The sequence below is a fragment of the Bombina bombina genome, chromosome 12 (assembly GCF_027579735.1).
Source record: "Bombina bombina isolate aBomBom1 chromosome 12, aBomBom1.pri, whole genome shotgun sequence".
Lineage (NCBI taxonomy): Eukaryota > Metazoa > Chordata > Amphibia > Anura > Bombinatoridae > Bombina > Bombina bombina.
This window is the reverse complement of record NC_069510.1, coordinates 109,947,752-109,961,996: the sequence shown is the minus strand read 5'-3', so window position 1 is coordinate 109,961,996 and position 14,245 is coordinate 109,947,752. Positions and strand designations below refer to the sequence as shown.

Sequence of the window (14,245 nt, the reverse complement as noted above, 5' to 3'; positions counted from 1 at the left end):
GTATGTGTATGTGTATATATATATATAAATACACACATATGTAATTCCCCCTTATATTAGAGCTGATTAAATAAGTGAATATAAACAAATAAACTGAATAAGGTGCTGTCATTTAGGAAGAATAGAACTACTAATCTGTAACCTACCATTTAGCATTGCCCTGAGGTAACTCTCTGCCTCTGCTGCCTGCCCTCCTCTTCCTATCTCCCTCCCACCTTCCTTCTCTCTAGTCCCTCCCCGCCATGTTTCCGTATAGTAAGTGACTGCTTTACCTTCTAAAAAATTGCATTCGTTCAGTTGGGGGAAAGACAAGACTGAAACTCTTATGAGCTATGCGGATCTAGGCCAGTGATTTGAAGAAAGGTCGAGGCTTTGCTGTCTAGTTGGTTTAAGAAGTACTGGAGAGAAGTAGTCCAGACGTTGAGGCCTACACAAGGCGAGTGCCGGAGGGAGTCTCTGAAAGATTCGAAACTTTACGGCATTGAGGTCTCGTTCTCGGATTCAGTCTGAACTCCTCAGCGCAGCACCGGGAGAGGCCGGCAGCCGGCGGCCTGTGCCCGGAGCCGGATCACCGTGGCTCATCAGAGCCGCCTCCTTCCACCGCTGGCTCGGCCATGGCCAAGAACTATGACTCGGTAGAGTTTCCGTACTGCGATGAGGTGTCCAAGTACGAGCGGCTGGCTAAGATCGGACAGGGCACGTTTGGGTAAGTGCGGGGGGGGTATTAGTGCTGCTGTGTGTGGGCATGACGGCCCCAGTGTGAGCGGACATGAAAGGCATTAGAGCTGCTGGGTCTGCGGGCATGAGGGCCTCAGTGTGTTCAAGCATTAGGGCTGTTGTGTCTGCGGGCAGGGGGCCACAAAGTATGCAGGCATGAGGGCACATAGTGTGCAGGGCCAGGCATTAGGGCTGCTGTGTCTCTGGGTATGAGGGGCACATAGTGTGCAGGCATTGGGGCTGCTGTGTCTCTGGGTATGAGGGGCACATAGTGTGCAGGCATTGGGGCTGCTGTGTCTCTGGGTATGAGGGGCACATAGTGTGCAGGCATTGGGGCTGCTGTGTCTCTGGGTATGAGGGGCACATAGTGTGCAGGCATTGGGGCTGCTGTGTCTCTGGGTATGAGGGGCACATAGTGTGCAGGCATTGGGGCTGCTGTGTCTCTGGGTATGAGGGGCACATAGTGTGCAGGCATTGGGGCTGCTGTGTCTCTGGGTATGAGGGGCACATAGTGTGCAGGCATTGGGGCTGCTGTGTCTCTGGGTATGAGGGGCACATAGTGTGCAGGCATTGGGGCTGCTGTGTCTCTGGGTATGAGGGGCACATAGTGTGCAGGCATTGGGGCTGCTGTGTCTCTGGGTATGAGGGGCACATAGTGTGCAGGCATTGGGGCTGCTGTGTCTCTGGGTATGAGGGGCACATAGTGTGCAGGCATTGGGGCTGCTGTGTCTCTGGGTATGAGGGGCACATAGTGTGCAGGCATTGGGGCTGCTGTGTCTCTGGGTATGAGGGGCACATAGTGTGCAGGCATTGGGGCTGCTGTGTCTCTGGGTATGAGGGGCACATAGTGTGCAGGCATTGGGGCTGCTGTGTCTCTGGGTATGAGGGGCACATAGTGTGCAGGCATTGGGGCTGCTGTGTCTCTGGGTATGAGGGGCACATAGTGTGCAGGCATTGGGGCTGCTGTGTCTCTGGGTATGAGGGGCACATAGTGTGCAGGCATTGGGGCTGCTGTGTCTCTGGGTATGAGGGGCACATAGTGTGCAGGCATTGGGGCTGCTGTGTCTCTGGGTATGAGGGGTACATAGTGTGCAGACATTGGGGCTGCTGTGTCTCTGGGTATGAGGGGCACATAGTGTGCAGGCATTGGGGTTGCTGTGTCTGTGGGTATGAGGGCACATAGTGTGCAGGGCCAGGCATTAGGGCTGCTGTGTCTGTGGGTGTGAGGGGCACATAGTGTGCAGGCATTGGGGCTGCTGTGTCTCTGGGTATGAGGGGCACATAGTGTGCAGGCATTGGGGCTGCTGTGTCTCTGGGTATGAGGGGCACATAGTGTGCAGGCATTGGGGCTGCTGTGTCTCTGGGTATGAGGGGTACATAGTGTGCAGACATTGGGGCTGCTGTGTCTCTGGGTATGAGGGGCACATAGTGTGCAGGCATTGGGGTTGCTGTGTCTGTGGGTATGAGGGCACATAGTGTGCAGGGCCAGGCATTAGGGCTGCTGTGTCTGTGGGTGTGAGGGGCACATAGTGTGCAGGCATTGGGGCTGCTGTGTCTCTGGGTATGAGGGGCACATAGTGTGCAGGCATTGGGGCTGCTGTGTCTCTGGGTATGAGGGGCACATAGTGTGCAGGCATTGGGGCTGCTGTGTCTCTGGGTATGAGGGGCACATAGTGTGCAGGCATTGGGGCTGCTGTGTCTCTGGGTATGAGGGGCACATAGTGTGCAGGCATTGGGGCTGCTGTGTCTCTGGGTATGAGGGGCACATAGTGTGCAGGCATTGGGGCTGCTGTGTCTCTGGGTATGAGGGGTACATAGTGTGCAGGCATTGGGGCTGCTGTGTCTCTGGGTATGAGGGGCACATAGTGTGCAGGCATTGGGGTTGCTGTGTCTGTGGGTATGAGGGCACATAGTGTGCAGGGCCAGGCATTAGGGCTGCTGTGTCTGTGGGTATGAGGGGCACATAGTGTGCAGGCATTGGGGCTGCTGTGTCTCTGGGTATGAGGGGCACATAGTGTGCAGGCATTGGGGCTGCTGTGTCTCTGGGTATGAGGGGCACATAGTGTGCAGGCATTGGGGCTGCTGTGTCTCTGGGTATGAGGGGCACATAGTGTGCAGGCATTGGGGCTGCTGTGTCTCTGGGTATGAGGGGCACATAGTGTGCAGGCATTGGGGCTGCTGTGTCTCTGGGTATGAGGGGTACATAGTGTGCAGGCATTGGGGCTGCTGTGTCTCTGGGTATGAGGGGTACATAGTGTGCAGGCATTGGGGCTGTTGTGTCTCTGGGTATGAGGGGCACATAGTGTTCAGGCATTGGGGCTGCTGTGTCTGTGGGTATGAGGGGCACATAGTGTGCAGGCATTGGGGTTGCTGTGTCTGTGGGTATGAGGGGCACATAGTGTTCAGGCATTGGGGTTGCTGTGTCTGTGGGTATGAGGGGCACATAGTGTTCAGGCATTGGGGTTGCTGTGTCTGTGGGTATGAGGGGCACATAGTGTGCAGGCATTGGGGTTGCTGTGTCTGTGCAGGCATTGGGGCTGCTGTGTCTCTGGGTATGAGGGGCACATAGTGTGCAGGCATTGGGGCTGCTGTGTCTCTGGGTATGAGGGGCACATAGTGTGCAGGCATTGGGGCTGCTGTGTCTGTGGGTATGAGGGGCACATAGTGTGCAGGCATTGGGGCTGCTGTGTCTGTGGGTATGAGGGGCACATAGTGTGCAGGCATTGGGGCTGCTGTGTCTGTGGGTATGAGGGGGCACATAGTGTGCAGGCATTGGGGCTGCTGTGTCTGTGGGTATGAGGGGCACATAGTGTGCAGGCATTGGGGCTGCTGTGTCTGTGGGTATGAGGGGCACATAGTGTGCAGGCATTGGGGCTGCTGTGTCTGTGGGTATGAGGGGCACATAGTGTGCAGGCATTGGGGCTGCTGTGTCTGTGGGCATGGGGGCCACAAAGTATGCAGGCATGAGGGCACATAGTGTGCAGGCATTGGGGCTGCTCTGTCTGCGGGCATGAGGGGCACATAGTGTGCAGGCATTGGGGCTGCTGTGTCTGCGGGCATGAGGGGCACATAGTGTGCAGGCATTGGGGCTGCTGTGTCTGCGGGCATGAGGGGCACATAGTGTGCAGGCATTGGGGCTGCTGTGTCTGCGGGCATGAGGGGCACATAGTGTGCAGGCATTGGGGCTGCTGTGTCTGCGGGCATGAGGGGCACATAGTGTGCAGGCATTGGGGCTGCTGTGTCTGCGGGCATGAGGGGCACATAGTGTGCAGGCATTGGGGCTGCTGTGTCTGCGGGCATGAGGGGCACATAGTGTGCAGGCATTGGGGCTGCTTTTTCTACACACAAATTAGACTAGGGCACTATAGAGGCATGCTCCTCTCATGTTATGAGTAACTTGGGATATTATTATTTCCCTCTGATCTATCAGATATAGTGAGGAGTGGTGCTAGCATTCATTAAACTTACAAAAGAAAACATTGGAACAAGGTTCCGCAAAAGGAATGCTGTATTAGCACTCTATGCCCAGACTATTTAACAGGCAGAAACTCAGTAGATAAAATATAACTTATTAAACCTTTTAAAAGATGGGCAACAACACACTAATTTAAAATCCTTATCTGAAATTCAGTTATAGATCCCTAGGTGTTGCTTAATGTCAATAGTACCGCCTTATAAATATATAATATATATATATATATATATATATATATATATATATATCTATCTATCTATCTATCTATCTATCTATCTATCTCAATATCAAGGCACCCGGTCTCCAAATTCAAACTGCTACACAGGTTGTTGCCGGTATGTAGTCTAAAAGATCCATTTTACCATGACTCTCAAATGTAAAAGCAAAGTCAAAATTTATTGAAACATGAGATGGGTCAAACATGTTTTGTATAATTCAATACAATACTTCCTCAGTGACCATTTCTTTTAACATGGCTATGTGTGCCCTTATATACACCAATAGAAAAACTCCTCTCCTGTTAACCAAATTGCAAACATACGTAAATCATTAACTATTTGTGTACTGGAGTAATATCTTTGATGGATATTGGCTTGTCAACTCGAAAAACCCAATTAAGAACACAAAGTTACAAAATATGAAATGTCAAAAATTAAAATGGAAAAAAAGAGATTTATAACATGTTCTTTTATTTAGTAAACAACTTGACATCCCATTCAGAGTTTAACCCTCTCGGCACTCTAGTATCCAACTGGAATATCCAGAAAACTTCTCTTTTTCTGAGAATCTCTTCTCTATTGCCCCCTTTGGGGTGTCTAGGAATAACTTGGATACATTGAAATGTCAGGAGGAAAACATCTGAGTTGTGTTCCCTTTTTGAAATGCAGCAAAACAGGAGTGGAGAACTCAGGATCTTCAATTGACCTGAGATGTTGTAAGAAACAATCTTTTAAGGGGCGTGTAGTTAGCCCAACATACTGCTTACCACACCCCCTACAGGTCAAGGGATATATTACAAATGACGTATTACATGTTGAGTGTTGTCTAATTTGATATGTCTTACCCGTGGACTGAGAAGTAAACTCTAGACCAAAATTGGCAAATGAACATGATTTACACCTAGTGCTGCTACATTTAAAGAAACCAGGCTTTAAAGACAGCTAATTCTTGTTCTTATTTAAAGGCAGCATAGATGGTGATATATTACCCAAGGTCTTGTTTTTGCGTGAAATAAAATGACACCCCTCATGCACCAAATCTCTAAAAGCTTCATCTACTTCTAAAATGGGTAAAGAACTCCTCACAATGTTGCAAATTTTATAATACTCCTTACTGTAAGTGGTTATGAATTTAGGCTTATTCTCAAATGTATCCAACTTGCTCTTTTGAGGAAAAAGAGAATCTCTCCCCAGATCATCCACTTTAGTTTTAGCATCTTGCAACAACTTTTCGTTATAACCCCTTTATAGAAAGCGGTCTGTCAGCTCCTTAGCATGTAATTCATATTTCTCATGCTCCGTACAATTGCGTTTGACCCTCGTGTGTGTGTGTATGTAAGTGTGAATGTGTGTATATGTATGTGTGTGTGTATGTATATATATGTGTATATATATGTATATATATATATATATATATATATATATATATATATATATATATATATATATATATATATATATATATATATATATATATATAATCACAGAGACACTGTGATTAAAGTATTGAAATTGCTGCTTTGTTCACCTTAATATATATGTGGGTTAGATTGTCAATCTGATTCAAATTTGGATCAGAGTTTGATTACTCGGCTATTATTAATGGTATTGTTAGGTTATATACTGAGTGAGACTGGTTGTTGGATATCTCAGAGAGGTTAAGGTGTCACTCTGGTTCAAATTTTGATCAGAGTTTGATTATTCTGATGTTATTATTGGAGTTGTTGGGTCATATACTGGTTGTGCCAGTTAACCTTATTATTGATGTGATATTTGTGGCTATTTGTCACTGTCAACGTAGCGGTCAGTTAATAACAGCAATTGGTTCAACACACTTTCAACATAGTTATTGGTTAATAATAACAATTTATTTGACACACTTATTACTTGTCACTTTCAACATGACTTTTGGTTAATACCCGCAATTTATTAAACACACTTTGAGCTTGTCACTTTCAGCGTGACTGTTGGTTGATAACCGCAATATATTTAACACACATTAAACTTATCACTTTCAGCATGGCAACAGTGGTTGTTAATCGCAATTCATTCGACACACTTTGAATTTATCACTTTCAGCGTGGCTGCTGGTTAATACCGATAGTTTACTTCGACAAAATTTGTCAATATAAGTGTGGCTGCTACATAACCACAATTGATTCAACAAACCGCAAACGTCTAAATAGTCCTGTGTACTATTTTTGGTGGTTGTTGTATGGTTTCAGTTGGTTTACTTTTTCTGGTTTGTTAGATAAATACCACGATATTGCGCCACTTATAGCTATTTAGCAATCTGTATAATTTATCTAGCAATATAAGTATAAGTTTACAATCTAACTTGCTGCCATTCATATTCATTGGCGTAGCTGGTGACTATTTTCGGCACTTTTTAATATTTAAATAAACTGGTTTCAAAATTATGCTCCAGCTTAGATTATATGTTGTCCAATATTGTGCAAACCTTGTTTCTGCATACATATTTGTGTGCTATTATAAGTATCGGTTGATTATATAAATGTAAATTGCAACATATATTGCATACAACTGTATCAATACCAAGCAACCTGTATTTCTGCATGCATATAAGTATGCTATTATAAGAATCGGTTGATTGTATAAATGTAAATTTGCAACATATATTGCTTACAACTGTATCAATACCAAGCTAACCCATCTGTTTACTTGCTGCCATTCATATTCATTGGCATAGCTGGTGGTTGGTATCATCGGCAATTATGTTTAAATAAACTGGTTTCAGATACTTTAAAATGAAAAAAATTAGGATCCCATCGTCCCACAACACCCCCCGACACGTTTCGCCAAACAAACTTTGCTTTATCAAATGCGGCAGGGCCGCCGTGGTACAGGAAATTTATATCCTTCCGTTTGCTTTAGTCCCTCCTCTTTCGAGGTTAAGATTGGTTCGTTATGCTGTCCGTTATGCTTGGACTGCCAATTGGGATCTATTATCACGTTCGTCTCAATTAAAGGTGGTATTTTGTTTGTGTTTTTTTCTACTTTCCTTTCATCTTGATTTTTAGTAGGGATTAGCGTTTTTCCTGTACTCACATTCGTGAATGCGCCACACATTGTATTTTTTCTTTTGTGATGGCTTCTATTATGTGGATCAATGATTTAGATTTAAATCATTATGATTTCCTTATAGATAATATTTATGCATCTGAATTATGTAGATCTATTCTTATCCAATATGGAATTAGAATCATTATCAGTTGGAGATCTTTTTCTGAAGTAATATTTATATCTTCGTCTGTGCTTTTTTTTTTTTTTTATATAAAAATGTTTTTGAATGTAAATTATAATTATGTTGAATTATAGTGATACTTAAATCCTGGGATATTGTCCCATTTGTTTTTATCTAGTTACATTCATATTTCTCCAATATTATGGAGGTTGAATGTTGTGCTAGTTTTTTAAAGTGTAATGAATAAGTTCTTTTGTCCAAAACTTATTTCTAGTGTGAGTGTTTACATAGATCTCCACTATTTTAGAAATTTAAAATGTGCTTTTGTGTGAGTGGTGAATGGGTTTTACTAATTTGTAAAAACTGTGCTTATGTGTAGATTTCATGAATTTAGTGTAAGTGTTGATATTTATTTCCTGTAATTATAGGTTCAAGATATGAGTTGCTTTTTATATACAGGAGCTTATACTGATCTTTATGTTTATAAGAAGACATAATAATTATTATTCTCATTGATTCCATTTGGATATACAGAATTAAGTAAATATATTCATTTACTTTCTGATTGGAGGTGTGTTTTCTCCAAATCTCCTCCTCTAATTCCCCAATGATATCTGTTGAATCCCCCAACATTGAAGATCTTTTTTGTTGGAGTTATGCTTTGACAGGAAGTGAGATGCCACACTAGTTATTGTTTTGCCATCTGCTATATCTTTTCGCTTTTTTTTTTATATTTCGCAGATGTTCCATTAGCCTGACTCTGAGTTGGCGGGTTGTCATGCCTACATAGTATTTCTGGCATGAACTTATATATTTGTTGATGGTATGAGTTCGACCAAATCTGTCCATTACTGTACTTTGTTTTCTTTATGTACTGGCAACGAAAGAAAACGTGATAATAATAATAATGGAGACGAAACGTGATAATAGATCCCAATTGGCAGTCCAAGCATAACGAACCAATCTTAACCTCGAAAGAGGAGGGACTTAAGCAAACGGAAGGATATAAATATCCTGTACCACGGCGGCCCGCCGCCTTTGATACAGCCAAGTTTGTTTGGCGAAACGTGTCAGAGGAGTGTTGTGGGACGATGGGGTCCCAATTTGTGTAATTTTAAAGTATCTGAAACCAGTTTATTTAAACATAATTGCCGATGATACTAACCACCAGCTATGCCAATGAATATGAATGGCAGCAAGTAAACAGATGGGTTAGCTTGGTACTGATACAGTTGTAAGCAATATATGTTGCAAATTTATATTTATACAACCAACCGATACTTATAATAGCATACTTATATGTATACAGAAACACAGGTTGCGCTGGAGCATAATTTTGACAATTATAAATAATAATGTTCGCAATAACAAAGTCTGCAAACTTATATCTATATCCATATAGCAAACTTATATTTATCTAGTGAATACGGAGTGTGAAATATTGGGTAATTCATAGACCAAGCTAGATTGTAAACTTATAGCTATTTAGCAATCTGCATAATTTATCTAGCAATATAAGTGGCACAATATTGTGGTATTTAGCTAACAAACCAGAAAAAAGTAAACAAACTGAAACCATACAACAACCACCAAAAATAGTACACAGGGCTATTTAGAAGTTTGCGGTTTGTTGAATCAATTGTGGTTATGTAGCAGCCACACTGATGGTGACAAATTTTGTCGAATTAAAGGACCAGTCAACACAGTAGATTTGCATAATCAACAAATGCAATAGCACTTAGGGCTAGATTTATTAACGCTGAGGCGTACAGGGGCGCGTATACGCGCCCCTGTACGCCTCAGCTCGCCTGTGGCGGGGCGAAATTACCCGCAGGTAATTAACATTGCACACGAGCGCAATTTTGCGCTCGCATGCAATCCCGCCCCCTGCCCACGCACAGCCAATCACGCGCGGGCAGGAACTGTCAATCTCCTCGGTCGGACTCGACCGAGGAGATTTAATTTCGCCACAATAGAGGTGGCGAAGATGTTAGGAAAGCAGCGGTCTGGTGACCGCTGCTTGATAAATCACGGCGAGCAAGTTCTTGTGAGAACTTGCTGCTGCAGGGGCTTGATAAATCTAGCCCTAAGTCTGAACTTCAAATGAGTAGTAGATTTTTTTTTTTTTTCTGACAATTTTAAAAGTTATGTCTCTTTCCACTCCCCCTGTACCATGTGACAGCCATCAGCCAATCACAAATGCATACACATACCATGTGGCAGCCATCAGCCATTCAGAAATGCATACACACTTATTCTTGCACATGCTCAGTAGGAGCTGGTGACTCAAAAAGGTTAAATATAAAAAGACTGTGCACATTTAGATAATGGAAGTAAATTGGAAAGTTGTTTAAAATGGCATGCTCTATCTGAATAATGAAAGTTTAATTTTGATTGAGTGTCCCTTATAAACTACCGGTATTAACCAGCAGCCACGCTGAAAGTGATAAATTCAAAGTGTGTTGAATGAATTGCGATTAACAACCACTGCTGCCATGCTGAAAGTGATAAGTTTAATGTGTGTTAAATATATTGCGGTTATCAACCAACAGTCACGCTGAAAGTGACAAGCTCAAAGTGTGTTGAATAAATTGCGGGTATTAACCAAAAGTCATGATGAAAGTGACAACTAATAAGTGTGTCAAATAAATTGTTATTATTAACCAATAACTATGAAACTGTGTTGAACCAATTGCTGTTATTAACTGACCGCTACGTTGACAGTGACAAATAGACACAAATATAACATCAATATTAAGGTTAACTGGCACAACCAGTATATGACCCAACAACACCAATAATATCAGAATAATTAAACTCTGATCAAAATTTGAACCAGAGTGACACCTTAACCTCTCTGAGATATCCAAAAAACAGTCTCACTCAGTATATAACCTAACAATACCATTAATAATAGCCGAGTAATCAAACTCTGATCCAAATTTGAATCAGATTGACAATCTAACCCAGGGCTCGACCAACCCAGGAGCCAGGGAGCCACTGGCTCCTAGAATTTTATCCCTGGCTCCTAACTTTTTGAGTTATTCTCCATATATCTTTATGCAATTACCTCTGGCCCCTAAAAATATGTCTGGCTTCTAAATATTGTTACTGGCTCCTAATTTTTAAACAGATTTGTTGAGCACTGATCTAACCCACATATATATTAAGGTGAACAAAGCGGCAATTTCAATACTTTAATCACAGTCTCTCTCTCTCTCTATCTATCTATCTATCTATATATATATATCGGTACTATTGACATTAAGAGACACCTAGGTATCTATAACTGAATTTCAGATAAGGATTTTAATTTGTGTGTTGTTGCCCATCTTTTAAAAGGTTTAATAAGTTATATTTTATCTACTGAGTTCCTGCCTGTTAAATAGTCTGGGCATAGAGTGCTAATACAGCATTCCTTTTGTGGAACCTTGTTCCAACGTTTTGTATTGGGGTTGCTGTGTCTGCGGGCATTGGGGCTGCTGTGTCTGCGGGCATGAGGGGCACATAGTGTGCAGGCATTGGGGCTGCTGTGTCTGCGGGCATGAGGGCCACATAGTGTGCAGGCATTGGGGCTGTTGTGTCTGCGGGCATGAGGGCCACATAGTGTGCAGGCATTGGGGCTGCTGTGTCTGCGGGCATGAGGGGCACATTGTTTTCAGGAATTGGGGCTGCTGTGTCTGCGGGCATGAGGGGCACATTGTTTTCAGGAATTGGGGCTGCTGTGTCTGCGGGCATGAGGGGCACATTGTTTTCAGGAATTGGGGCTGCTGTGTCTGCGGGCATGAGGGGCACATTGTTTTCAGGAATTGGGGCTGCTGTGTCTGCGGGCATGAGGGGCACATTGTTTTCAGGAATTGGGGCTGCTGTGTCTGCGGGCATGAGGGGCACATTGTTTTCAGGAATTGGGGCTGCTGTGTCTGCGGGCATGAGGGCCACATAGTGTGTAGGCATTGGGGCGGCTGTGTCTGCGGGCATGAGGGGCACATAGTGTGCGGGCATGAGGGGCACATAGTGTGCGGTCATTGGGGCTGCTGTGTCTGCGGGCATGAGGGCCACATAGTGTGCAGACATTGGGGCTGCTGTGTCTGCGGGCATGAGGGGCACATTATTTGCAGGCATTGGGGCTGCTGTGTCTGCGGGCATGAGGGGCACATTGTTTGCAGGAATTGAGGCTGCTGTGTCTGTGGGCATGAGGGCTACAGAGTGTGCAGTCATTGGGGCTGCTGTGTCTGTGGGCATGAGGGCTACAGAGTGTGCAGTCATTGGGGCTGCTGTCTGCGGGCATGAGGGCCACAGAGTGTGCAGTCATTGGGGCTGCTGTCTGCGGGCATGAGGGCCACATAGTGTGCAGGCATTGGGGCTGCTGTCTGCGGGCATGAGGGCCACATAGTGTGTAGGCATTGGGGCTGCTGTGTCTGCGGGCATGAGGGGCACATAGTGTGTAGGCATTGGGGCTGCTGTGTCTGCGGGCATGAGGGCCACATAGTGTGCAGGCATTGGGGCTGCTGTGTCTATGGATAGAGCTAGTGTGCAGAAATTAAGGTTGCTGTGTTGGGTTATACTACCAGTGTACAGGTTTGTGGTTTATCAATTTTTCTTCATCTCTAGGTATCTTTATTTGAAAAGCAAGAATGTAAGCTTAGGAGCCGGCCCATTTTTAAGCACCTGCGTTGCGCTTGCTGATTGGTGGCTAAATGTAGCCACCGTTCAGTAAGCGCTATCCAGGGTGCTGATCCAAAAATGGGCCTGCTCCTTATCTTATAGTCCTGCTTTTTCAAATAAAGATGGCAAGAGAACCAAGAAAAATTGATAATAGGAGTAAATTAGAAAGTTGCTTAAAAGTGCTGCTGTATCTGAATCCCGAAAGAAAAAAACAATTGGGTTTAGTGTCCCTTTAAAGACAATAATGGTTTAAAAAAAATTGGGTTTTGTATCCCTTTAAACAAAAGACCTACATCATTTTGTCCTCTTGTACTCAAATTTGTGAGTATACAGACTCCTATACTGTGTGTAAATATTAGGAGTATTTAAAGGGCCAGTGAAGTCAAAATAAAAGTTTCATGATTCAGATAAAATTTAAAACAACTTCCATTAGCAAAACATCCACAGGCTTTTTATATTCACACTTCCCGAGGCTCCAGCTTCTACTGAGCATGTGCAGACTGTTGGCTGTCACATGATACAGGGGAGAGGGAAAAGTGGATTAACTGCTCATTTATAATATTGCTATTATATTGTCTTTGTATAGTGTATTTGTCAGTTATTAAATTCTGCTTTATTTTAGTAGTCCTTAATTTTTTTTTTACACGTGCAAAAGTTTTCTTTCATGTTTCAGACAAAACATACAATTCAAATATAAAAAGTTCTTGGTTCTCATTGTATTCTTTGTTTAAGAGCATACTTAGGTAGGTAGCATCCATGTTTCTGGAGCATGACATGACAGCAAAAACTGTTAAATTTGCACTTGCATATGTAGCAGGGCTTGACAAATATATTCAATAGCTAGGAGTCAGCCCAAAATTTTTTAGCCAGCAATTTTTAGGTGTCCACACAGAGATTTGTTGCACGTATGTTCCCCAAGGCAGAACATGCTTTGATCTGAGATGTCATTGCTGAAAATGCATTATTTCTGCAGAAAGAATGGGACACATGCAGGAACTATTGACTCTTTCGCTTTGCATCATTACTCTGCATCAGGCTGTTATCTTCAAACGGCACTGTGCTCTGGCTGCCCTCTGTACGTTTTCCTTAACACAGTGCATCCAGAACAAAGTGCTCTTTGAAGATAACAGTCAAATATGGAGCAGCACTGCAAAGCAGCAGAGCATTTATTGTGGACTGGCTCACTGGGATTTTTTCACGAGACATTTTAAAAACGTAACACATTTTTTTTATTTTTATTTGTAGCTAATTTGCAATGCAATTTTCAACTGCTGCACTATATTATAATATATATTATATTTTTATTCTCTAATCAACACATTGCCATATTGAACTGGTGAGTTAGTGTAACTGCCTAGTTTTAACATTTTATTTTATTTCAAAATGATCTTCAAAAAAAATTTCATTAAAAAAAACTAATTGCAGAAAGTGAAGAAAAGTTCTACCTCTGTGTGTGTGTGTATAGAACATAAGTGTTTTTTTTTTTTTTCACGCAGCCAAGAAGTTTTACAATATACAGGGAGTGCAGAATTATTAGGCAAATGAGTATTTTGACCACATCATCCTCTTTATGCATGTTGTCTTACTCCAAGCTGTATAGGCTCGAAAGCCTACTACCAATTAAGCATATTAGGTGATGTGCATCTCTGTAATGAGAAGGGGTGTGGTCTAATGACATCAACACCCTATATCAGGTGTGCATAATTATTAGGCAACTTCCTTTCCTTTGGCAAAATGGGTCAAAAGAAGGACTTGACAGGCTCAGAAAAGTCAAAAATAGTGAGATATCTTGCAGAGGGATGCAGCACTCTTAAAATTGCAAAGCTTCTGAAGCGTGATCATCGAACAATCAAGCGTTTCATTCAAAATAGTCAACAGGGTCGCAAGAAGCGTGTGGGAAAAACCAAGGCGCAAAATAACTGCCCATGAACTGAGAAAAGTCAAGCGTGCAGCTGCCAAGATGCC

General features: G+C 43.2%; 1 protein-coding gene across 2 annotated transcripts in view; it reads left to right on the top strand.

Moving 5' to 3' along the window:
- The first annotated feature begins 226 nt into the window (after positions 1–226).
- CDK9 (cyclin dependent kinase 9) overlaps positions 227–14,245 on the top strand; it is a 50,573-nt gene continuing 36,554 nt past the window's right edge. For both annotated transcript variants that reach the window (XM_053695890.1, XM_053695889.1), the window contains exon 1: positions 227–706. In XM_053695890.1, the coding sequence (XP_053551865.1) occupies positions 615–706 (92 nt within the window). In that variant the 5' untranslated portion in view covers positions 227–614. The remainder of the gene's footprint in view (positions 707–14,245) is intronic.